The sequence below is a fragment of the Hydra viridissima genome, unplaced genomic scaffold (genome assembly GCF_058129835.1).
Source record: "Hydra viridissima isolate aposymbiotic clone 2 unplaced genomic scaffold, HvirCarnegie_v1 scaffold_14, whole genome shotgun sequence".
Lineage (NCBI taxonomy): Eukaryota > Metazoa > Cnidaria > Hydrozoa > Anthoathecata > Hydridae > Hydra > Hydra viridissima.
In genome coordinates this window covers 636,381-663,824 of record NW_028324313.1, presented here as the reverse complement: position 1 = coordinate 663,824, position 27,444 = coordinate 636,381, and the positions used below count along the sequence as shown (strand labels likewise).

The 27,444-nt window shown below is 36.2% G+C and overlaps 1 protein-coding gene across 1 annotated transcript in view; it reads right to left on the bottom strand.

The window, feature by feature from the left end:
* The window catches only part of LOC145193311 (uncharacterized), a 49,908-nt gene extending 22,677 nt beyond the window's left edge, over positions 1-27,231 (bottom strand). The window contains exons 1-11 of the mRNA XM_090072042.1: positions 26,521-27,231; positions 23,774-23,873; positions 12,493-13,084; positions 7,512-7,566; positions 7,094-7,368; positions 6,830-7,018; positions 6,529-6,706; positions 4,643-4,782; positions 2,168-2,892; positions 1,224-1,517; positions 431-1,091 (exon numbers count right to left, since the gene is read on the bottom strand). Coding sequence (XP_089928168.1) covers positions 431-1,091; positions 1,224-1,517; positions 2,168-2,892; positions 4,643-4,782; positions 6,529-6,706; positions 6,830-7,018; positions 7,094-7,368; positions 7,512-7,566; positions 12,493-13,084; positions 23,774-23,873; positions 26,521-27,114 — 3,803 coding nt within the window. The 5' untranslated portion in view covers positions 27,115-27,231. The remainder of the gene's footprint in view (positions 1-430; positions 1,092-1,223; positions 1,518-2,167; positions 2,893-4,642; positions 4,783-6,528; positions 6,707-6,829; positions 7,019-7,093; positions 7,369-7,511; positions 7,567-12,492; positions 13,085-23,773; positions 23,874-26,520) is intronic.
* Positions 27,232-27,444: the final 213 nt, after the last annotated feature.

The window sequence follows — 27,444 nt, the reverse complement described above, 5'->3', positions numbered from 1 at the left end:
GACGGAGTTGCTAATGAGTTTGAAAAATTCCTTATCAGATTCGCAGGTAGCTTCTGTTCTTTTATCGGTGTTGAAACCGATGTATGGTTCCATCCAAGGTTCTTCTCTAAAGGTGAAACCTCGATGAATTTTGGTAATGATTAAACCCAATCGTTCATAAAGTTTTAAGTTTTCATGGTGGATGACGTATTTTATTTTATTGTTTAAATTGGGAACGAGTTTGTCTACTTTTCCAATGGTTAATCTTTCAGGGGCTAAAGGGTAATCATTGTGTAAATCGTGAAGGTGATCAGGGTAATCTAAATCAACCTCAAGAATGGACGGAACCAATTTCCAATTTAAAAGCTCTTCTTCAGTCATCCATCTGAATCCTCCAACGGGAAGAGGTTTGCTCATGGCCCATCCGTATAAATTGTTGGCGTCTAAATACTGGAGGAATTTGGACGGTTTTGAAGGATCGTATTTGTCCATGTATTTGTTATTGGCATTTCCAAGTTGGTTTGAGATCATGCTGATTCCACCGCGTATTCCTTTTTGAGTCATGCGAAGCATATCAGGATCGCTAAAAAGTTCTATTTTAGCTTTAGTCTTTTTATAACAAGCCTTCATACCAAGTCCAGGGCAGGTGTAATACCAGGCAGGATCTTGATCGTAATATTTCATGCACACGTCTCTAAAATTTTCAATAACATCTGTCAAAATCAGCACATCTGAGATGTTGTACAGCTCATGGTAATCTTTAAACGTGATGCATTCAAATACGTCCCAAACGTTTTGAGCATGTGCATAGTCTTTTTCTGTTGCTGGTTCATCGTCCAGTTTGGAATGGAATTCTTCGATAGGAGGTAATTGCGCTTCGGAAAACTTTTCAATGGAGTCCACCCAATCATAAGGGTAAATGCCTTTTTTTCTTATCAAGTTGAACTGTTTATCTTCAGGAAAATATTTTCTAACGTTTTTGCATTGTTCATCGGTTAGATTTTTAGTTAGTTTGTCTAAACTGAAGGGTAAGAACCTGTAGCTGTCAAGAAACCTCATTTCTTTCATTACTTTTTTTGGTTTTCCAGTTTCCTCATCAATATATTCTCTCACTTTGATGCTTTTTGAGAAGCTGATGTATTTTTCTTCATTGTTGGGTATGCATTTTAATTTCCCGCCTAATTTCTTGATGAATAAATGGCTGTCGTAACCGGATAAATTGTGTAAAAAAATGGGTATGAAACTTGAGATTTGATAATCTATGTTGCATTGGTTATGAGCAGCTCCACGGTACTTTCCAGTCAAATGACAGTGGTCCCACACTTTATCACCGTTAAGATCTTTTTTGCAAATGTGACATTCGGTTGTATCTTTAAACTTCTTTTCATCTTCATCAGTCACTATTTTATTTTTCTTCCATTGTTGTTGTCGTAAATCGCTATCGTTCCAAATTTTTGTAAGGTCTGCTTCAAGCATGGTGACAAACTTTTGAGCAACATCGTCCTCATCGCTTTCTGCTGTGTACATGACTGGTTTTTCTTTATAAATGGTTTCGTCAAAGCATTTGATGTAATAACAGAAGGAACTTGGAACATGCTTTTGGTATTTTTTGGTGTACGACTCTTATTATATTCAGTGTTGTCATCGATGGGTTTGACGAAACTTTCCAAGTCGGCATTTACCACAAAGGGGACTCTCATGGACATGTTGTAGTTTTTAAACTGAACGGTTGTCCCTTCTTTAGGAAGTTCAATTCGAACCGAGATGTGTTTATAGCAGTCTTCTCGATGTTTTTGAAGCTTTTCTTCTTGGTCATAAGCTTGCATACAATTTCTGCAAATATGTTGTTTTCTTTTTCCTTTTGTTACTGACCAGTCCTTTTGTTACTGACCAGTCGTTTCCTTTTTCCTTTTGTTACCAACCAGTCGACCTAAGCTTTTAATTACGCAGTAATGGTTAGTGTCTTTGTTTGAAATGAGCAGCAAATCAATATTATGCTTTCGATCTAAAATTTTGGATATTCGTAAAGGATGAATTATTTTTTCTTCGTACCCAAAGACGTTGATGCTAATATCTGGATTATTTATTTCAAACTTGTTGATACCTTGAGTAAGAGAGACAGGAAATTCCATTCCATTCCAATTTAACTCTTCTGATTTTAGAATCAAGTCTTCATCAATTCTTTCACCGTTTTTTTCTTTCATGTTAAGCGCCCTGGTGACACTCCACATAAAGCATTTATTATCACCGTTTTTCATGTTGGTGATCGCCTTTTTACTTTTTAGTTCAGGAGGTAGTTCCATGTAGGAAGAACCGCTGAAAGGTATCCAATCGATCATGTTAACTTCTACTTTTAAAATTTTGTTAACTCTCCAATTGGATCCTTCCTTGTTGTAGTTGGACATGTTTTCAAGAATTCTTTCTTTCAATGTTTCAAAACTTTCTCCTTTTTCTGTTGATTCAAGAATAATTTCATATATAGATGGGAAGACCACAGTGCGAAGATTTTCTTCTCCAGTAGCAATATTCACACGCGTCATTTCGCAGATTAAAACAAGGTTAATTTTTGTGTTTTTTTTAATGACTTTGATGGCAGCCTCTTTGACCATGTTTAAAAAGGCGTCAGGGTCTTCATATCGAACAGAGAGGGTGTAAGAAAATTGCTCAGTGATGTGATTTAGCGCATGATTAGTCAATACAAACTTTATCTTGGCAGCGATGTAATCGGGTTTACCAAATACGACGTCTTTGAGAGAATTGATTGTTTCTTCCACTCCATTTCTCACGCTGCTCACTGCATTTTTCTCCGTAGTTGGAACGTACGGATCAACGAGAGCATTTATTTTGTTGAAACCGTTGTAGACAGACGTTGCAATTCTTGAAAGCAACCCAGGTCTTGGTGCAGGAACCGGTCTAGGTGTAACAACGTTTGTTGAATCGGTAACAGGTGTGTCAAGGATGGATGTGATGTCTCTTGTTACCCGATTTTGCAAGCGAGCAGACCCGAACGAAATCAAGTCATTGGAAACGGGACGAGGAGCAGGTTTTGGAGCAGGACCATGTCAAATAATGGGTTTTGTATTTTTTATAGCTTCAATGAGCTCGGCTTTTCTCAGTCTTGAGATGCCTTTGAGGTCTAAGCCTCTAGCCATCTCTTTTAATTCTTTCATATTCATTCTATCCATTTTATATAAGGGAAAAAAAATTCTTTAACTCATTTTCATTTTTTTGCCAAGAATTTAAATTTTCAGCAAATTTAAATTAAATTTTATGGCGTAATCACTTCTATTTGATAACCGTGTCTATTGTCAAAGTATTTTCAGATCCCTTCTTAGATTCGCAAACTGGAAAACCATGATGATTTCTAAAACAAATTGTTGAACGCTTGAATCGCGTCTTCTCGACCTTTTTGGAACAGTGTCTATTTAGCCAATTCATCCATTCCGTTTTTTGTTTTGGATCGTATTTCCTCCGTCAACGCTTTAAATTTTTGAAGCTCGCCAAGAATCAATTAAAACTCTGAGTCGCTTATTTTTCCGTCCATCAACGCTTTGGAAATGTGCTCGCTGATCGTGTTCAATTTTGACTCGGCCAACACTTTTATTTTTTCGTGCTTTTCCGCTTTCAACGCCATGTTTTTGTTCACTTGACCTCCGACAATCGATAAAAAACCCATTCCAATAGCCACGCCTTCACACGCAATCGCTGCTGGACTGGCAATAATGGTTGACAAAAGTCCTATTCCAGTCGCACCCAAAGCTATGCACAAGCCTTGCATCGTATTGTCCACATTCGAAATGATCCTGAAAACGCGATGGTTCTTTTTGCTGAGATGAACTCTCTTTTTCCTCTCGTTGTCCATCTCTTTTTGGATTTTGCTTATTTTTTGAAGACGGTAAACGTGTCCTCTTTCATCTACAGGAGCCGTTGGAAGAGTGGGGTATATTTCTTTGTAACTGTTATAATCCATTTTTTTATTAAGGAGAAATAAAAAATTTCTTGGTAGTCTTTAGAATCTAAAAGAAATTCACGAGGCAAAGACTCTCTCCCTTTTTAACCACGACGTCCTTGTCGCTTCTGTTGTAAATTTCCATGACGACGTTCTCTACTAATTCTGAAAAAAGCAAAAAGTGACTGAAATAATTCAGCTTTAAATTTAGATCATGTCTCAAATTCACCAAAGCCATCCCGCTTTCCACTATAATTCCAAACATAAAAACAACCGTTTGCTTTGATAAACGATTCAGCTTAATGTCTCTTTGAGCAAATATTTCGCATTTGCAACGCACCTTTCTAGGAGGATGAACCAAATTTTCGTTAAAATAAACTGTGCCTTTCAACTTCCTCCCGTCATAATAAACGATTCTTCTCATCTTTTTAACAGTAAAGGAAACTTTTTTCTCAATCTTTCTCTTCTTTCTTTTGCGATATTTTTCTCCTCTTCGTCTTCTTTTTTCCTTTCAAGAAAATGCTGATACCTTTCTTTAGTATCCACTATTTGCAAAAGTTTATCACAGATTCTTAAAGGAGACATTTTTCATTTGTGCTGAAATTTATTTATTTTATTTTGCATAATATTTTTTTATGGTTCAGCTAAACCTAAGAATTAGGTGTAATAATAGGCTTGTCAGAGAATAAGGTTAAAGCTTCCGGATTGACCTACTTGTGCGTCGCCTGAGTTGAGCGTGACGACGAGCCTTCTTCCGGCTGCGACTCTTGGCATGGAATCTGCCTCTGCAAAATTTCTGTAAAAGGAAATGGTGGTGGTGGAGCCGATGGAGGATGTAGATTGGTACAACAGCCCTGAAGATTTTTTGTTAAACGAGGTTAAGTTTATCCCATTCCACGAAGACAAGTTAAAATCTTCCAGTCCAGACGAGGAAAAAAAGCATTTGCTGTCGGCGTCGTAACCAGGAAAAGTCTTGTATTTGTTTGCATTGTAAGGTGTCCAAGGGCTGAGGACAGTGCCGTTTCCAGGAGGTAAATTTCCGTCTTACATTCTGACTCGAGATTCCCACCAGTTTCCAGAGGAGCCGATGATGTGCATCCGGATGTATTTCAGAAAAACTCCATTTCCTTTTCCATTGGTGTTCAACAAAACATATTCGTTCCCGTAAGTGGTGTTGTGATATCTGAACGTCCTGCAGTACAATTTAACGGAGGAAAGGAGAGGAGGGATGGAGGTGAATGTGGAAATGAAAGGTTGAATCCAGTAAGTGATGGCTGCAGTATTATTATTGACCAATTGGATGGTCAAGCTTGTTGTAAACGGCAAGTCGACGGTAAAATATCCTCCCAAGGAAGTGGTGTTTAAAACGTTGCATCCCTGCAAAGAGTTGAAGTAAGCTGGTCCGCCGAGAGGGGAAAAGAGCAAGTCGCAGGCAAGGGCAGTGTTGTCCACTCCTATACCTTCTGTGGTTACTGCATAGTTCCCTACTCCGTCGGCCAATATTCGAAGAGAGACTTGTCCAGGTACGTTTGTTCCAGTTCCATTCAAAGCCAGCCATAACCTTCTTAGAATTCCAGGGCCGTCTACGTAGCTAAAGACTGGTGCTGTTATCGATCCTGCTACAGTTTGCTACTTTTATCCCAAGGACGAAAATCCTGAATTGGGAACAAGCCCTAAAACGTTGGATTTTTGTTCTGAAACGTCCACGTAACTTTTTGTCGCTGCATCTTGCGCGTTTGAAGGATCAAGCACACTGATCAGTTTATGCGAATTCAAATCCAAGTCCGCGGTTCCCACAATAGTTCCGCCTGACGCATGCGTGTTCATATAAATTTTGGTGGCTGAATCTGAGGCTAAAGTGGGCTCGGCTAAATTGGTTAATTTGTGTGACTTCATGTTAATATCTACGTAAGAAATATTCTTGTATGACACTTTTGTGTCCACATACCCTTTTGTCGCTGCGTTTTTTATAGCGGTTGGATCAGAGACGTTGATCAATTTGTGGGAATTTTAATCCAAGCTTCCCGTGATCGTGCTCGATCCGTCCACTTTAACATTCATGCTCGAGCTGACGTCCACGTAATTTTTGGTAGCAGCGTCGTGAAGATTGGTCAGCTCGTTCAAATTGATCGCTTTGTGAAAATTTAAATCCAAGTCCGCGGTTCCCACAGTAGTTCCACCACCTGTCGAATGCGTGTCCACGTAATTTTTGGTGGCAGCATCGTGCGAAGTGGTCGGTTCTGCCAGGTTATGATTTTGTGAGAGTTGAAATCCAAATCTGCAATGATGGTGCTGTTTCCATCTGTCCTGACATACAGATCGCTTGAAAGAGAGGTTGAATAAGGGTTGTATAAATAACGACCCAATTCTGATCTACCAAATTTGTCAATCATTTTTATATGCCTCAGATTTTATTTTTGGCTTTAAATCAGATCCGAAGGATCTTTGATTTTCTACCACAAGGTATTAATGACGTCCTGAAAGTCGTTTCCTTCATCCAATTTTTTCAAGACGTAAAGACACAAGTGACCGCAATAAGAGGTATTACCAAACTGCACTCTTTCGCTGTTATAATAAACGGGACTCTTCAAATAGTCAACCAGTTCGACAAGAGGAGGTTGAGCATAAGAATCAAAGCTGCATTTCTTATCACTGTCTTTGAACCAGCACACCCAATGAAATCCTCCTGTGCCAGAGTCTCCCGTATTCACAATGCCACATTCTTTTCTTCTCGGTTTTTTCGGCAATGTGTCTCTTTCAAAAACACCTCGAAAGTTTCTTATTTTCAGCTTTTTAACATCCTCTATCAATTGAAAGTTGGTCAAAGCCTCGTTTGGCAATTTTATTCCTTCGACGTTGATCATTTTTAAATTCGAGTAAAATTTAAAAAAAGGATCTTACATCTCTTCATCAGATTCATCCCTTCTGCAGCAAAGTGCGTTAACACCGGCTCCGTTATCCATCAACAATTTAACCACTTCAACATTACCGTGTTGAGATGCAAAGTGCAACGGCGTCCAATGGTGTTCATTTTTTGCGTCTACCTCGGATTCTTTTTGTAACATCAATTGAACGATTTCAACACGATTGCTTGATTTAGCAAACTTTAACGGCGTGTTACTAGATTTATCGATCGCGTCGATCTAGGCTCCTTTTTGCAACAACAATTTGACAATTTCAACACAATTGCTTATCACAGCCATATGAAGAGGCGTTCGATGCTCATCGTTTTGCGCGTCGACCTCAGCTCCGTTTTCCAATAGCAATTTGACAACGTCAACGTGACCGCGATGAGATGCCATGTGCAACGGCGTCCATTTGTGTTTATTTTGTGCGCTCACCTTAGCTCCTTTTTGTAACAGCAGTTGAACCAGTTCAAGATGGCCGTCTTGAGATGCATCGTGCAAAGGTGTTTCATTCATATTATCTTGCGCGTTGACCTTGGCTCAGTTTTCCACCAAAAATTTAACCACTTCAACATTACCGCTTATAGATGCTAAGTGCAGCGGTGTACTTTTGTTTTCACTTTGCGCGTTGCCGCTGGCTCCATATAGATACAAAAATTTAACAACGGCAAAATTACCTTGTCGAGATGCCGAAAGCAATAGTCTATCTTTTTCATTCGTAATAGAATTCCTCTTTTTTATATGAAAAGAAAAATTCTTATATCATTTTTTTACATTTCTTCGTCAGATTCAGTCTCTCCTAAATCCTAATCGCTCATAATGCTTTGAACAGAAGGAGCATTTTTAGTGATCAACACTTCTGGAAGCTTGACTTGAATGGACTTGATCTGAGAGCGAATAAAAACGCCTTCAATTCTCAAAGACGCAATAGCAAAACACCTTTGACGAACATACCCCAATGGATCTGCTTTTACCATCTTTTTGTTCTCCTTTTTGCAAAACAAAGAAGTGATGCTCTTTTCTTTTGTATACAACTTTCCGAAAAAGATGGGGGACGCGTTTGGTGATATCATCGCAGATTTGTTTTTAAAAATGGACAAATACTCTGTCATTATTTTTTTAGTTCTTCCTCCTTTTTTCAACAAGGCTGTCTTAAGACTGACTTGCTCGCGAAGAAATTTTGATATTTTTTCAGTCACCTCTATGAACTTTTCTTCTTCTGCTGTCATGCCTTTTTTCTCGTCAAAAGCAACAAAAGACATGGAATATCCCGTCAGCTCTTTCGTTTCCACACTGCGGTTTTCAAACACACCCAAAGAAAACAAAACGGGGGTTCTTAAAATAAATGGACCTTTTCCATTAGCATACTCGTAATACAGCGGAATCTTTTGGTACTGAATAGGCTTTGGGGCTGCATAAATATCCCCAGCCAATAATTTACTCTCGTCAAAATTCTCAATTGTCACAATGTTCATCTTTTTTAATGGGAAAGAAATTTTTTTAGATCATTTCAAAATTCAGCTCCTTGACTTGCTCCTTGACTTTATTTATTTTTCTTCTAGCATACTCAAATACATCTTTCAACACCATGCCACTTTTTTCAAAACGAATCCCTCCACGCTTTATTTTCAACTCAAATTCATCCTTTCGACGAATAATGATGAAATCCAAATCATTTTCAAAGCTGTAAATCTTGTAATGGTACTTTTCTTCATAAGGCGAATAATAATACGACTCCTCGTAATCTTCCGTCTTAAGGTACTCATTTGTAAAGGGCTCAAACAAAACCATCATCTTGCTCATTTTTTAATGGACCTGAAAATTTTTTCCAGTAAGGAAATGACCAATTACGCTCGAAAGCAAACTGATCAATTCTTTATTGTCCACCCACGAATTAAACGAGTCTGGATACCCCAACCATTTGACCAATGATCTGCTCTTGGTTTTGCGAACGATTTTTTCAATTCTGAATATATCCTGATGCGTCTTTTGCAACTCCTGCTCTTAAAAAGTGCCTTGAATTTCTTCACCGTTGGCATCAGCGATATTATACGTAGGAGGATCCGTATACTGAACTTTTGACACGTTAAAAACCTCTTCAGTCCATCTCGGCGTATACCCTTTTTCAAAATGAGACTTCTTTTTTGTGATTCGCACTTGATCACCCATAGAAAATTTCGGTTTTGCTCTTCCTCTCTGTTTACCATTCAGGTTCAACCAGACCTAATTTTTATTCTTTTCATCGCTGGCTTCCACTGGAGTCATTTTGATGGAAGAGTGTCTTGTGCAGTTGTAATTTTTCACCATCTTATCTAATACGTCAATGTATTTATTGGTATTGTTGACCGAAAAATATTTAAACATTCTCTCTTTCATCGTTCTGTTCCATCGCTCCACGACACAACTTTTTTCCTCGTTTTCAGTGGAGTACAATTGCAAACCCAACGCTTTCACGTGCTTGTTGTAAAATTCTTTTCCTTTATCTACCCACAATTTGACGCATTTTCTTTCTTCGAAAATCTTTTTCAACGCTTTAGACACTTCAAGACCTGTTTTGCTTTTTAACGGAACGATCCATCCATACTTTGAAAATACGTCGATCACCATGAATAAATATTTTACTCCGTTGTTGAATTTTGAAAACGATTGCATGTCAACCAAATCTGTAGCCCATATCTCATCAATGTCGTTCACAATGTCCTTCTTCTTTTAAAATGGCGGATGTGCGGTTTATGAAGCTCCTCTGCAAGTTGATCCGTCCATTTCAGAGGCTTTTTTTTTTTTAGAGACACCCAATCCAAATTTAACTTTTTCTTTGATGATGGGTTTGATAATATTTCTTTCGTTTATTTCTTTTTGAGTGGGGTTTGGAATGGGGTCCAATTCTTCAAGCAACATTTGATCTGCTAATTTCCTAATGGCAGGGTCTTTGAACTGCATATAAGCCAAATCGTGGTGGTACGTTGCATTGTCCGTTCGGTCTTTCGGCTTGCTCCAAGGTTTATACATGCCGGTCGAATCGAGCCTTAAGTCCGTTCTTGTACCAGGTCCTGCAAAATTCATTCCTGGAAGGTCATTTTTCTTGCAAATTTTTGCCCCGGAAGCTTTACGTTTTTTGTAAAATTGTTGATCGTTTCCACCAAATCACCTCCTTTTGTTGTCGAAAAAACAAACTTGCATTTGGTCGTTCCGCAAGAGTCATAAGTCCCTTTCAACATATGTCTGTTGTTTTTTGTCATCTCATTTTTCAAGTGAATGGTTTCAGTTTTCCTTTTGCATTTAACGCAGTACATTTTAAATACAAGAAAAATATTTTTTTTCCCAGTACAAAATGGAAGTCATTGATTTGTCATGGAATATCGGAATAACCAAAAGATACAACAACAAGCTTTTGCCAAGAAGCATTCGAGGAATCATCGTCGGAGAGTCCGGTTGCGGAAAAACAACGTTGCTTCTCAATTTACTACTTAGACCTGGATGGCTGGATTATAAGCACTTGCAAGTCTTTGGCAAATCTCTTTTCCAACCCAAATACAAAATACTCAAAAAAGCCTTTGAGAAGAAACTACCTAAAGAACTCATTCTCCAATTATTCAACATTCAAAGCAAAATTGAAAAGTTAAACTCCAGTCCTGAAGCCGTCATTAAAGAAACCTCTAAAAATTGGGAAGGAGAAACAGACATGGAGTGTCAATTTTTCGAAAATGAAGAAGACATGCCTGAACCTAATTCCTTTGACTCTACCAAAAACAATTTGATGATCTTTGACGACTTGCAACTCACCAGACAAAACACGTGCGAAAAATATTACATTCGAGGAAGACACTCCAACGTCTACTGCTTTTACCTCGCTCAAAACTATTTCTTGCTCCCCAGACAAACCATCAGAGAAAATGCCAACTTTATTTGCCTCTTTCCTCAAGACGATAAAAATATAAACCACATTTATCAAGATCACGTTCCCAGCGACATGAAAAAAGAAGAATTTAAAAAGTTTTGCAAATACTGCTGGTCTCAACCCCACGGATTTGCCGTCATTGATCTATCCTCCAAAAAAGACCATAGAAAATACAGAAGCGGGTTTCACGATTTTTATTTTCCAAACGTATGAAAAACATGTCTGGATTTTATTTGCTTGCAAAATCGAAAAAAGATATACCTAGCGTATCAAACAGCTCCATCAAAAATACTTTGAAAGACCCATCGAGCTGGATTTCAACAAACAGTACGAAACGGCTCTTGTAGGGCTCGAAACCTATCGAAGCTATCCCAACGTCACCTCTAAAAATAACGTTTCCAGATACAGCCCAAACGCTGGCTCAAAAGCTACACCATCTACTTTCAAGAAGGATCCTACGAAATCAACCAGCTCAACGAATACCTTCAAAATGAAATGCAAAAACAAGAAGCTTATACAGAGTAGACGGACTCACCATTACAGCAAACGAGTCTTCGTTAAAAGCCGTATTGACTTTTGGAAAGCCAACAGCAACGACAAGATACTGGGTTGATTTTAACGTGAATAACAGCATAGGATCGCGACTTGGATTCGATAAAAACGAATACACCTACGTTGAAAAAAGAGTAGACCCCGTTGACCCTAATAAAGTCACAAGCGTCATCAACACCTACGAGTCTGAAAACATCGTGAGAATTGAAGAAACTGCAGTGATCCGAGTCACTAACGACATTATCGGCTCGTCTTATTTTGACGGTAAAACAACAAACGACATTTACTCCTTTTACCCACAAGTCGTTCCCGGCGAAAAAATTGTTGAAAACCTTTTCACTTGATTTACCTTTCCATCGTTGTCAGCAAAATTTCAAGAATGGAAACGCAAATTGTTGACCAAAATGAACACTTGATCGATTTTAGAGGGGAAGATCATCGTCAGATACCACATCAGAGAAAAAATCTCATCCACTCTACACGATCTTTTCTCCGGAAGCGCTTTCAGTCGATGATTTTTTTTTTCCTTTTCTATTAAAAATGTATCAAAAGATCAAACTAAACATTTCGAAAGGACAAGCTGACAAAATTAAAAAAGCCATTCAAAACGAAACCGAAGTCAGCATAAAACTCACTCATCAAGACTTGAACGGTGAACATATTCTCGCTGTCACTAAAACCCAATTGAACAAAATTGCAAAAGCATACGTCAATGGAAAAGGTGCCACTCTTAAACTCATCAAAAAACAACTCATGCCCAACGCAAAAGTAGAAGGAGGATTCATCGGTGCCCTTTTACATTTACTAGGAATGATCGGAAGTACCATTGCCACAAAAGTAGTTCCTGCTCTTGCCACTGGTCTGCTTTCAGGTGTTGGAGCTTCTGCCGGTTCTGCCATGGTCGACAAAATCGCTGGACGCGGAATAGTTTACTTGAGCAAAAACGGAAAAGGAATAAAATTAACCGCAGCTGGTTCTGGCTTATACCTAAGTCCTTGGAATAAAAATACTCATGGCAATGGACTCTTCATTAAAACTGGAAAAGGCTACGAGCGTGTTGGTTCTGGTGAAGACGAGTTTTCCGGTTCTGGTTTACTGCTCGGACCCAATTCACCCTTCAATAGCATCCCCTTCTTAGGAGCCATTCTCTAAAAAATCACTTTTAACCAATTTTTTATTTGACAAGAATAAAAAATCAGAAAAAATACACTTTTATCATCCCCATTTCTCCTGTAGACGAAATCATTAACGTCTCTCCCACAAACACATCCATCACGCTCGAAAAAGAAACTATTTTTGAAACTCGATACAGCTGATCAGACTTACGCACCAAATCAAATTTCTTATCATCACTCTCTTCTCCAAATTTAAAGCTCTCACTAAAAACACCGCTTGTCTCCATTGAAAATATCAACACCCCTTTCTCTAAAACCACTCTAAATTTCACGTTTTGAACGCTTTCCGTCGTCACCTTAATATTATACGCAAACTGGTCTAAAGATCTCACGGCGATTTCCAAACTTCCCGCATTCAAAATCGACAAAGTCAACTCGCTACCACTTTTCACCGTTTTAAACACCTTACTCACATAACTCTCAACACCCATATGCAACGATTCCTCAAAATCAAACACGTACTCATCAAACCGATCTGCAAAAAGATCCACTTTAAACATTAAATTTATCGTTGTTTTTGTTCTCACACTTATTCCTTCATTACTTATTCGCAAACACACCATCCTCATGTTATTTAACAAAAGATCAAATAACGCTTTCACTTCACCTGCATGCTTTGTTCTCGCTAAAAACATTTTTTAAATAAGAAGAAAATAATTTTAAATCGGTAAGAAAGCTTTTTAGATCCTTCAGATCCGTGGAAATTTTTAAAACTTAACAATATTTTTACGGTAAGAAATTTTTTTTGAATAAAAAGGAAGTCATCTTGGTAAAAAACCGACATCTTAAAAATATAGAAATAACAAGATTATTTTTATACTTCTTTATACGCCATCTTGGATCTTTACCGCCATCATGGAAAAAACATAGAACCCCCCCAATATATAAGGGTATCATCGAGCTAGAACCCGCATTTTGTATCTACTATCATTAAAAACTTGTGTAGATTGAAGTGTTTAAAACTTTAGAACATTTTGGAAAATTCCAGAATATTTTAGGCAACTTTAGAACATTCAGTTGCAATTTAGAACATTCTAGATTAATTGAGAATATTCTAGAACAATTTAGGCTGTGTATATATAGCTGCTTATGTAATTTTATAGTAATTACAGAAGCAACGTATGGCGACGTTCAAGCCTGGCGATAATAGCATTCAGAAGAACAAAGATGTCTGGACCAATATTCTAGTAAAATTTGAAAACTCTCATAAAAGAAGAAGAATGGTCCCTTCGGAAGAATATTCACTGGAAGAAAAGTGCAAAATTTGCTCAAAAAGCAAATTATCGGACGCTACCATTTCCTTGGACCAAAAAAGGAAGTTTTCAAAGAAGTTACAAATTTGTTGAAGAATAGACTGAATTTTCCTCATGTATCTGATCAAGTTATACGTGCAAAGCTTGATAAAATACTGAAATGTTATGATGAATGTGTCAAGCGGGGAAGCTACAAAATAAAACTTTTGATATTACTTAAGTGGATGGCATATGGTTATCTTCCGAGGACAAGCGATTGTACCATCTTCAAGTGGAAAGCAAAGGAACAGTGGGATACTCTACAGGCCAAGCGGCTAGTGAAGAAACTATCTCTCTAAAAGACGAAAAATTTCTAATGGGTCATCTAACTCATCATCTTACTATCCTGGTTTTAGTGATTCGAACTCTGAGGCTGAAAACAGTGAATATGAAAACGATGAAGAAGAAGAAGACGAGGCTACTCCTACACCAAGCAGAAAACATCATAAAACCAAACTGCAGTCAACTTGGTAACCTACACAAGAGTATCAACAACGCTGCTAACATAGGCAACCAATTAGCTCGTGAAGGCATTAACACCCCAACTACATGTCAATCAACTATTTACAAGTAAACAATCAAAGAGGCAATCAAGCTGAAAAAAAAAATGATGAAAAAGTTGCGGATGAAAAGTTGGTCCTTACGCTTTGATAGTAATTTCATCGATGGAATTGATTATCAAGTGGTCTTCCTTAAAAATTAAAAGAAATTAAATTGGATGTCCTGGTAGATGGTATGGTAAAAACTATTTCTCAAGAAATTTCTAAAGTCCATGATGAATTTCACCGATGAAATTCAATACAGATGACTATTGTAGATACCACCAGTGTCAACATTGGAAAAAAGAATCGTGTTATTGTAATATTGCAACGAATGTTCACAGAGAAAGGCATCATCAAACCTCAGTTTATCAGTTGTCAACACCATGTATTAGATAGAATCCTCCGTTTGGTGATGGATGAAGAACATGGAAGAAAAACACAATCGCCAAACATCGAATATCCATTTGTATCTCAACTGTTAAAGAGTTCAACAACTAAAAACACAGTTTGATAACGGAAGAGAAGTAATTCTCAAAACATCAGGCTTGAGAGATGATATGAAATTTTTATTTCATCTCACTTGAGTGTTCCAATTTTTTGAGGAAAAGGGACATGTCCCATTGCTCAGGTTTCAGAAATTACCCAACATCAGCAATGCGAGGTGGAACTGCAGAGCTATACCAACAATCCTGGCCTTCATTTTAATCTCTTCAACTAGGACAGTTTTGTTGAGAGTATGTCGATTTATATTGTAGGCTGGGTAGAGAATTGGTCTACAGACCAACTGTACAACGAAAACGACTTTAATAACTTGGTTGAAGTACTGAATCTATACAAAAAGGCTTTGAGCTCTTTAAAAAATCACTGGAAACGAGAGCTATCCATACTACAGATCCCCAGAAGTAATCAATGCGCAGAGCGCGCAATCAAAGAAATAGAGGAAATGTATTCGTCATTCAAAAATAAAGACTAATTGCACCTTCTATTCCTCCTAAGCAACAAGCAAGAGCAAGAGCAAGGTCAACGGTCTGAGTCATTGTTGGATTGAAAACTTATTGTATAACATGACTATGACATTCTAAATACCTTTAAATACATAGTAGTACTTATGTCAAAATCCATTTTTCAATGGCGAGGTGAACGGTTTTCAAAAGATATACAATTAATAGTTCATTTTGTGCTTTTTAGGTAAAAGTTCATTAAACTATAGAACAAGAGCATGGGGTTAAAAAAATATATATACCCTAGTGACCACTCTTGTCAATAGAAAAAATCAGGTTTAAACACTTTTCAAGACGAATGTGGAGGGGTAAAAACTTTCAAGTTTAGTTTTTACGACGGGCAAATGGTTAAAAGCCACAATAATAGCTTTCCCAGGGATAAAAACCATTACAGTCGTGAAAAATTTGAGAAAGAGTATTTGAGTCCAGTTCTGAATATTAAAAAAATTTGCTCGGCTCATAAAATCAAAGAACCTGACTCAACTATCTCAAACAAGTTTTATTGACCTATTTTTTTCAGACTTTCCTAAGATTTCATTTAAAAGGCTAAAGGTTGCGATGTTCTTGATCTTAAAACAAATGATGTTCTTGATCTTAAAATCTCAAAACAAGTGATGTTTTTAATCTTAAAAGAAAGAACAACAATGTAAAGGAACTTTTATCAGTGAAGATAAAATTACACCATCGTAAGGTCGATGCGTTGCTGGTGTTATCAAAGTGATGCTGTAAAAACCACTTAACCCGGAATTAAAACAAGTACGATAACTATGGATCTAGAAAAGGTCGAACCACAAGCTATACTCTCCCATACTAGCATGTACTATTTTTGTCAACTTCCATAACTTTGGAATTCATCTAACAAACTCGACCAATGGCATCATGGGGGGTAACATCAAGGACAACTTGGACGGAGAGGAAACCAAACTACCTCGTATTTTATACAAGCTAATTATTAGGATATTCATTTTGGAGTGACAACTGTGCCGAGCAACTAAAAATTTTTTTCTCTACATTTGGCTTACTGTAAATGGCACATTTTCTTTATCAGAATGTAGCTGTTCAGCTTCAGATAGAGACTTTGCCAACATTTAAAAGGGCGTAAAGATATTTAAGTTATGCAACGTAAACTATGTAAAGCCATTTTGTTTGCAGCTCTAGACTTGACAGACAGTTCAAGGTTATTGACATGGGTTAGAATACGTTTTTTGATTTTGACACTACCTCGGCTACATACTTAGATGTATCTAAGTTGAAAATAAGCCAGGTTACCTGGCTAAAAGTAACAAAAGACAGTCCAGGATAAAAAAAACTTTAGTGGCCTATTTCTGTTTTAAGCATATCGAGTTTTCTATTTTTATCAGAATATGGTTTACCTCACGCTTCTTGCCTAATAAAAATTTGTTAAACAAAAAAAATTTTTTTTTATGGAAGCTTTGTGGTTTTTTTTTTGTTGCACTTAGGTTACTTAGCACCGCCTCATACCGAAAATCAACCTTCCCGACGTGGTTTCAATAGCGTTCACCACCGATCACTGGATTTCCCGATCTTCTGAGTTGTACCGAACATTCACCGCCCATTATGTCGACTCCCATTTTAAGCAACAGTTGCTTCTGGGGATAAAGAATTTTGAGGGTCAGCACACCGGTTAGGCCTTTGCAATTGTGACTGATTCGATTATTGACGAAAGTGATAGTCTGAGGCCAAACGTTCAAAAGTTCATGACAACTGATATCGCCTCAAACATATTGAAAGGTGTGACGGAGTGGAGGATCATTAATTACCATTTTAGATACCTTGATCATGTCATCAACACTTGTGTGAATGAGGCCTAAAAACAGAACAGGTGGCCGCTGCCATAGAAAATGTTAAGAAGTTAGCGGCTACAATTCATAAATCGACCCAGAGGAGAGAGAAGATGGAGGTAGCATGTGCTAGTCACAAGGTCCACTGCAAGTACATAATCTTGCCTTTTGAGACAGGATGGAACTCTTTATGCGACTGCTTTGAGTCGATTCTGGACATGAGACGTGTTCTGATGGAGGTCAAGGTCGAGCATGCGAAAGATACCTGGGTCCGGTATAATCCAATCGAAAAACAGTTTGACACTCTGGATGCCCTTCCAGTTCCACTTCTTGCAATCAAAAGAGTGTTTGAAAGATTCTGCTCCGAAAAGACGTTAATGCATTTGGTCAATGTCTACCTTCATCAAATTGAAAGCAGCTCTAAGAGGATCTCGCCGAATGCACCCCAAGTTTTGATGGTCTTCATCACCCTGTTTGAATACGCGCTAAAGCTGAGGATTCCCTTACATGGACGAGGGGTAAGCAATTTTCTCAGCAAATTTAAATATGGTTTACAATGGTTGGACGAAGTTCATAATTGTTTTATCATTTTTGTAGATGATCGAGTACGATTTGGCAAACTTCCTCCATCCCAAACTCAAAGGCCGACATTGAAGATGACAGGATGTCATATGACAGAGTGACATCAACGCTCAAAAAGATGTACCAGCAAGCCTCTCAGGTGTTGACTCTTCTGCTGCAAACCGCGATAATGATCCTTGGAATCCCGGTAACGTCTGCAGCGTCCGAGGGAGTTCGGTCAGCAGCCGGCAATTTCATCACTTCTCAGTGGTGAATTTATTACTTCCTAATCTGTTCTAAACGTAGTGCTACGATGTTCTACGAAGTTAGTAATAATTGCTTTATTTAAGGCCGAAAAACTCTTCTATACTTATGAGAATTATCGTCGAGTTAAAGACTTCAAGAGGTGTGCTACCTGCGTTTTCTGAAGAAGGCGACGATGCCGCTTGGTCCAACTTTGATGAGCTCCCGTTGTCACCTATGCCAGTTCCGAGTGGATACTCCGCCAAGGAGAAGGAGAAGCAGCAGCGGGAATCTCCAGCCCACGACCAGTCAACTTTGAGTTGAAATAAATTTCTAGTTCTTGGCAATACCTGGACATTGCTTACATTAACTTTTAACTAAAGTTTCATTTGAAATAAACTGCTTGACTTAATGCAGACGCTGCTTTTATGTTTGTTATTGTTTGGAACTATGTTTTTAAGATTTACCGGTTTTGAGAAGTTTTATGGTACAACCAATCAAATAGCTAAGAAACTTTAAACAAGTAAAACTTAAGTGGTGAAAGCTAAACTTAAATAGTTCGAGATGGAAAATTTAAATACAAATTGTGTAGCTCTTTCAATAGAGCGGTGTTCTAAATTGGGTAAAGCTTGTCATGAGCTAAATTGACATGTTCTAAATTGGGAAAACTTTTTCAAAGTTTGTTCGTGCGTTCAACTCTGACACCCGGCAAGAAATGACTTTCTGTTTTTATTTTTTTACTTTTATGTTAAAGCTTGGTACTGTTTATTTGTGCTGTTTTTTCTGTAGGAAATTATTAATCGGGAAAAGTTGCGAAATGTTCGGTATAACTTTGAAAGATAACACTAATATTAGCTGTTTGTGGTATTGAATCGTTGAGAACGCTTTTTAAATCTGATTTTTGATATTTAAGTAAGAAATCTTGTCATTTAATTTATTGAGGTTTCAATCGCAACCACCACAAAAATGAAAAACTCGACAAGTGATGGACTTTGGATTAAAGTAGATATAAGCTAGAAGATCGATGCCAAAGGTTCGATAGACCAATGGATCCAAACTTCCATTTTACATCTACAAATCGCTAAATTAAAACATAAATTATTTGGGCTTCCAGGAGCTTTAAGTGGGTACCACCATCACAATTGTCCGGTGGTACACACTATAAGCATTGTGCATGTTCTCGGGATACTCAAGTCCAACTTCTACAATTCGTATTTTAGGATTGATCAATACCTCATTAATGATAAACTTAATATATGCCCACTGGAGACCTGCCACTGGTAACTATTAATTCATAGCTCACCCGCATGGACCATTTGAGTTGAGATTTGTGATTCAATTAAAAGGTTTTGAGCTATCATACAGGTGACAACCTAAGATTTTACAACGTACACCTTTTTCTTGCCCGTCAGAAGAAAAGCTCAACTTTTGTCTATTTAAAGAATGAATCCCAGGACATTCCAGGCAAAGAGAAATAGTGCGCAAGATCAGGTAATAATTCTGCATTAATGGATCTCTCGCAAAACGATTCAAACACAACATTCTTGAGAGATTTTGTTTTTCATTTTTAAGTCATGCAACTATAGGTTTGCCGTCAGCAAACCTTAGTTCGACGAGTCAGGGAGATTTCCTTTAATATTTTGTATAAATGCAATTTAAAGAAAATCTATATTTAAAAAAGTAAAAAACTAGCAGTGATAAGGCTTGCAACAAACTTATAATTGCGTATTTTTTGACCCAATGCTTTGTGTTTAACTACCACTATGTTAAAGTGGGTTTGATGAAAAACTCGACATTTAATCGTCTGTTTCTCGTTTTTCAACGTTCATAAGTTCCTTGCAAAGTCAACAGGCTAAAACCAGACTTATGGTGATGTTTATTTTCGGCTGTACTCTGTTTATGTTTTTTGTAATTGCTCAAGTGCGGGATTGTGCTGCGTCACTTCTTCGAGGTAATCTTTATCAACGCCGAGGGCCTTTCCGGTAACCTAGGATCCTGCGAACGACTTTCCATGTGCAATGACACCACAAATTACGCTAGCAACTGATGCAGTAATTTCGATAAAATGATAAAATACCTGTAACTAGTTTAGTTGTATGACTATTAAAGAAACAGGTATCCAGCCCATATCCATTATGCACTGGCATACAAATAACAGCGCTAAGGTAAAATACATTACCAAACGTTTTATTAAAGTCAGGGCACGGTATCTTTTGCTATTACTTTAAAAGACTGAACGATATAAGAAAGGTTAGGATAGCAACAGCCATTGTATACTTATTGAGGAAATATGTTTCGTCTTGAGAATTTCACGCAATCATTTTTCAGTTAAGATGAAATTATTACAAAACTCCGCAACCCTATTTTCATCACTACGAAAAAAAATGCTTTTAAAGAGCCAAGCATCTCAAATGAGAGAAACTTGCACTTGCACGATATTAAATGATTGTGATGTAGGAATTATAAAGGACTGTAGGTTTTTCTTAGGTGATATGACCATGGATAACAAAAATGGACATTTGCTATATGTGAGTTGCACTATTTAAGGAAAAACAGAGTTAATTTTTGAATATCTAAAGAACTGTCTTTCTGCGTAAGAATTCCTGACGACTTTAACCGTAAAGTTTATCATTGAATACCAAAATCCTGCGATCATTTGAGAAAAGCAAATCCATAATGTTTTACTGGCTTTGAAAAATCATAGTTGAGAAAATCATCTGGATTTTCTCATGAAAAAAATGAGATCACCAGCGAACAAGCATTATATTTTGATTACCAGCGAAGCTGGTGATGAAAGAATAATGCAAAAATCCACAAATTGCTTATTGATATATTGGCGTTTGATCAGCGCACATACTTGCTACACTGTTGAGACCATAAAGAATGAAAAAGAAAGACAGAAGGTATTGAAGGTTTATTGATATATTGATGAATGCAAAGCTCAAGAGGATCTCAATAAAAAAATCACTTGCGAAACTCGTTATATCAGGTCGTTGTAACGTGGTGGCAACCTTATATAACGATAATTATTGTTTGGAACTAGATAAAACTATTTTAATCTTTATCTACCATTTGTGCAAATACAGGATTTTCCCTTTTCGCTGGAAAGTAATAAGAACATGCTGATCAGGGAGCAGAACCACAAGTTCGCGAGCAAGTAAAATTAGCCGTGGAACTATCCTTACACGGAAAAAACCATCGAGAAAAATCAAGCGCACAGACTGTGGAACCAAAAACGCTTTTTCTTGATGATCTAGTCTATACTATATTTGCATTTACTTTTGCAAGAATGATGCTAACGTTAGCACAACTCTTTGATCTTGCACCTGGGCATGCACTTATTCAAGCGTAAACACTTCAGCCACTACCAAGTTTCGCGACCACAAAATTAGCCGAAAGAATTGTTCCACCTAAGCTAACGACATGTTGAATCTTGTAGACTGCATTGACCTTCAATACTATAGGCTGTAGCTTTTTATTTCTCCAAATCAACCAGACGTAAGAAATTATAATATAAATTTGACTCGCCATTGGTAAACACTGGAGATACTTCCCATTTGAATCACCATTGTTAAACACTGGAGATATTTCCCATTTGAATCACCATTGGTAAACACTGGAGATAACACAAATTTCACTGCTAACACAAATTTCAAGTACGTTTGAAGAACGTTGGAAACGTTCTTAGAACGTTCTTAGAACATGGCCGACCGTTTCTAACGATCTACGAAAGTTTCTTGAACGTTTTTTGTTAACGGGATTCCTCCTAAAGCAATGCATCCGCTTCCTCGGCTTAGGGTTCTCTCCAGGACTAACTAACTCTTTCATTTGCTTCATACTGATATAGAGACACCATTTCTCTTTTCCAATGACGTTTCTGTATGAGAAAAGTTGTCAGTCCGTGGGTTTCTTGGTGTTGAACGTGGTTTTGAGCAGCAATGGAAAGTCACTTATCCTTGTGTATTTGAGTGAAACCCATTAATTAAAGGTAATGTGATATTGTCCCAAAATCACAATTCATCTTTTTGACCTATTCTCTGCATGTCTGGCGGATCTCGTTCATTGCGACTGATCTACCGGAACGAAGAGAATCGTTAAGGTCCAAACTATCGTGTTTGAACCTGACAAACCTATCCCGAGCAGTTTTCTTAGCAATAGGGTGAGGTTCTGCGTATCGTTTCATTTCCATATTGTTATCATTCCGATTTGATATTGGAAGAAAAAAAATCATCGGCATATACCGAGATTTAATCTAACTACAAAACCGGTTAAAATTTTTATAACGACATTACGCAGTAATCATTGCGATTACATTTTTTTTTTTTCCGATATCATATCAGTATGTAAACGATATGGAAATGAAACGATACGCACACCGTTACAATAGGGTCCTTTCCATACACGGCATAAATACGTTTTGGTAGCTTCACTTGTTTTTTGACCTCGATTAAATGCGAAAAGAAGGAGTCGTCGAAAATGGTTCTTTTTTTTTTCGGCTTTACAATCCATTTGACGGTTATAAAAAAAGACAAAAAAAAAAATAAAATTGGCAAAAAAGATTACTTTAAACTTTTAGAATGTAGCATGGGCTTTCAAATGGTCTATAACACTTCGCAAAACATCAAAAAGTCTTGTAGAACAAAGAGTTTCATGTAACGACGGGAAATTATAAAACAACCTAATATGTTAGCATTGGGATTGAGAAAGTAACACCATATGAAGCTCCATTAGTTGCAATACAAAAGCCAGAAACAAGGCCAGTAACACTAGCTGCTTCTTAGTGTTTGCTCAAAAGTCATTTTGGTGATGTCTAATTCACAAAAGAAGACAAAAAAACTGCTGTCACAATAATACTAATAACTGCCCTAGTAGTTAAAATAGTGTGAATAGGGCCCAAGATGATAAATTTTCTGAGACATTAGTGAAAAGGACATTGGTGGAAAAAGGGCTTTGTGGTGTGATTTTTGCAAAGAATGCCCATCTTCTGTTCAAATTTAGAAAAATACTTCAGTGGGTTAAATAACATTGAAGGTGATTGCTTAAGTTGCTGTTTGTCAATATAGGACAGCTTTGTACTTCCTGTTTTCCGCTTGTTATATTGAGATTTTAAGTGCGTTTTTCCAGGTTTGTAGTTAGCTGATTGAAGCTGATTGTTCAGATTTCTTTCCGAAAGCATATATATAAGTTATCTAAAATGAAATATAACGCTAATCTGAGCGTGAAAAGCATGATTTTGAAAAGATTAAAATAGAGACTGAGGTCCATCGTAAGTCTAAATGAGAGGCCCAAAACTTTAAAAGTAACGCAATCAAACCTTACTTCCATAAAAACCAAAGTTTCGTAAAGCTATTTAAGTTCCGAATTTTACTTCAAAAATGTAAAAATACTACAACTAAACTAAATACGTGTTTTAAATACTTGGGTGATTTAAGGCAAGTCTGGCTTTTATCAGTGTTCGGTTGCATTACAAAACGTTTCTTTTTAGCATAATTTTTTTGGCAAACAATTCACTAAACTTTTTACTTGGCAACACCAGGCTGTGATCAAATGAGAAATGTTGAACAGCTAATAAACAGGTAATAACTATAGGAAATGAGTCTCTTCCGCCGTTGTTAAGAAAAAAAATTGTATAATGATTAGTAAATAAAAATATTAGTAACGAGCAAACAATCTTGTGTAGCCAATCTTTTAGGATTGCTTGTTGACCTGTGTTTAAGAGATTTAAAATAGCCTATGAAATTTAGATTTTTAAAAAATTTTTGTAGCTGTTTCAAGCAAAACAAAAATCATTTTCTAGTTTGAAAGCTTTACATGAAAATATGTTAAACCAATTGTTTTGTAGCAAAGATTATCTTTTGGTTTTTGGTTTTTACTTGAAAATGAATTTAATGCTTCACTTAATCTTTTCTTACTTTTATGCTTCAATTTCTGTGTAACATCCTTGGTATATGCTAACACAGAATATCTTAAAACCTTCAAAATATAACAAAATTGCAGTTACACAAATACATACATACATACATACATACATACATACATACATACATACATACATACATACATACATACATACATACATACATACATACATACATACATACATACATACATACATACATACATACATACATACATACATACATACATACATACATACATACATACATACATACATACATACATACATACATACATACATACATACATACATACATACATACATAAATACATACATACATACATACATACATACATACATACATACATACATACATACATACATACATACATACATACATACATACATACATACATACATACATACATACATACATACATACATACATACATACATACATACATACATACATACATACATACATACATACATACATACATACATACATACATACATACATACATACATACATACATACATACATACATACATACATACATACATACATACATACATACATACATACATACATACATAAATACATACATACATACATACATACATACATACATACATACATACATACATACATACATACATACATACATACATACATACATACATACATACATACATACATACATACATACATACATACATACATACATACATACATACATACATACATACATACATACATACATACATACATACATACATACATACATACATACATACATACATACATACATACATACATACATACATACATACATACATACATACATACATACATACATACATACATACATACATACATACATACATACATACATACATACATACATACATACATACATACATACATACATACATACATACATACATACATACATACATACATACATACATACATACATACATACATACATACATACATACATACATACATACATACATACATACATACATGTTTAGTGTAGTTTTCATTTTTCAGCAAATGTAATAACAATAAAAAAGCAAGAATGTGTAAGGAAAAGGTGCAAAATCCAAATATTTTTCATTAATTATAATTGATGGAAACTACTGACAAATAATTATTTGCCTGTAGTCAACCTTGAAGTCTTAATCGGACTTAATGGGTCTAAATAAAATCTATACGGATATAAGAGAAAATTTTTAAATTTCTTCCCCAAATTCCATTTAATTTTTTTTATATACATCATACGATTACTACATTAAGTTTTGTATAAAATGCAAGGTGCTGGATTAGTACTAACAAACCTTGCTTGTCATTGTGCAATTAAAAATAAATATCAGGCACTCTTCAAACGCGATACATGAGAATGAGATCATGGTATTAAGCAGACACTTTGATTGCAAAAGTAAGAAAAGATAATATTAAATACTAATTAATCTCCTTTTCACAAGTAATTGATCACTTTAATAACTAATTGTGCTAAACCTCACAATAAGGTTTTGCTAAATTTTATTCTTTCATGCTTCTCCATTGTTAATTCTTAGAAAAATACTTTAGAAAACATTTGGAAGTTGAAAAAGGCTGATATATGTAAGGTTATGTAAAGCGCATGGTGGATCAGACTGATCTCAGGTCAGTAAAAATTAGTTTAATGCAACTTTAAAGACCATATTTAACTTTGTTTTGTTTTAGAAAGAAAATGTTTTACTTCCTTATACTTATATACAAACTTTTATTTCCTAAGCTCAAGTAAGTTATTATCTGCTGATTTGTTAGAGTCAAAAGAAAAAAATATCAGGATAAATATACACCAGGGTCAACCTTCGGCCTTTTTGTATTATAGGCGAGTGACAAATACCCCTTAAAAATGTCAAAAGACTTATTTTGGCTCAAATTAGGATAATCTACTACGCTTTTCTTATTTCTACTGAGCAAATTTCGAATTTCGAAATTTCGAACGAGGCTGATGCCGCAAAATGATACTTGGAATGGAAGCTGAAGGTCTTTGTGTTATTTAGAAAAGAGAAACTAACTTCATTTATTTTCTCATTAAACTTGGTCCTGTTTTCAATGATTTGGTAAGTATTTGGTGGTAATTTACTTGAATAACTATTCTGGTATTCGAAAAATGCTTTAACTAAAACTTCCACTGCGTTTTGAACAAACAGGACCTTGCTAAGATCGAATTTATAGGGAATGTTTCCGACGTTAAAGTTTGGCGTACTTTCGTTTACTCCATGTTTTTCAAATACTACTTTTAGCCACTGGCTTGAGTTTGTATAAGTGAGACTGTAAAAGTGTTCTTTGAAATCCTCGTCTATTCCCTCGGTCTGAACAACTAATAAAATTCTATTGTTAAACGTGATATTACTTTGCAGAAACTTGGAGTTTTTACCAACTGCTTCGCTCAGTATCCAAGTTCGATTGATTAACATTCCATTTGCTTTATCTAAAAGTTTCTGCACCGGTGGAAACTGTGTCCAAACCACTGTTACGTTTGCTTTGCTGTTTTCTAAGCGCTCAACAATGTCAGAATACTGTTTCTCGTCATAAACCAGCGGGAGTATAATTTCTAAATCGATGCTATTGCTTGAGTTTTTTGTGAACTCTTCTTTGAACCGATCTATTCCTGCTCTTCCATACGAGTTATCTAATGCTATTACAGAAATGTATGTTCAGTTGTATTTATTTAATAGATCTGCGATAAACTGCGCTTGAGATGCATCAGAAGGAACCGTTCGAAAGAAGTTTGGATATAAGTCTGTATCATTTAATTCCAAACTTGTTGCAGCGTAACTTATGATTGGAATTTTACCAAAAGGCGATGCTAGTTCGTGAACGTAAATAGAATTCGATGATTCTGTCGGACCTACAAAACCTAAGAAGTTGTTAGGCGTATCGGAACAAGAACATGTACTGTTATCATTACTGGAAAGCAGGACGTTTGTAACAGCATCCGTTGTCATGTCAAAGTTAGAAGCATCATGAGAATCGTAGATCACGTAGCCAAATATATTCCTGTTGTGCAATCTATTTACCTTATCAACTGTGTACTTCAAAGCTTCCATCCATCCGATGGTTCTGTTATCAATTTTACTGGCCTCAATGCAGTTCATCGGAAATATGCCGGCTATTAAAAATTCGCCAGTAATATTGCTCCGGACTTGTTTATCCATACATTTAATACATAGGGTTTCACTTGGACACAATAATATAACTGTAGTTGTAAATAGAATTACATAATTTTGCATAATAAGGACTTTTTTGCTAAACATTTTTCTGTATAAAGTAAGACAAAGCTCACTTTCTTTCTCTTTTACAAAAATGTGCAGTTTTAAAAAAGTGTGTTTTGTTTAAAACAATTTTTTTTTAAATAAGTTGTTTTCTTTTTTTACAATGTGCCTTTATAAAAAAAATGTCTTTTTCTACAAAAAAAAAAAACTTAATCCCTTTTAAATGTTTTTACCACTAAAAGCTTTTTTACTTTGACAAAAATTTTATAGTACCAATACTAACAAATTAGGATTTTTTTTTTTAATTCAATTACTTTTAATCCCTCTAAGCGCCTTTTTTATAACATAATTATAAAATTAATCTTAACTTTA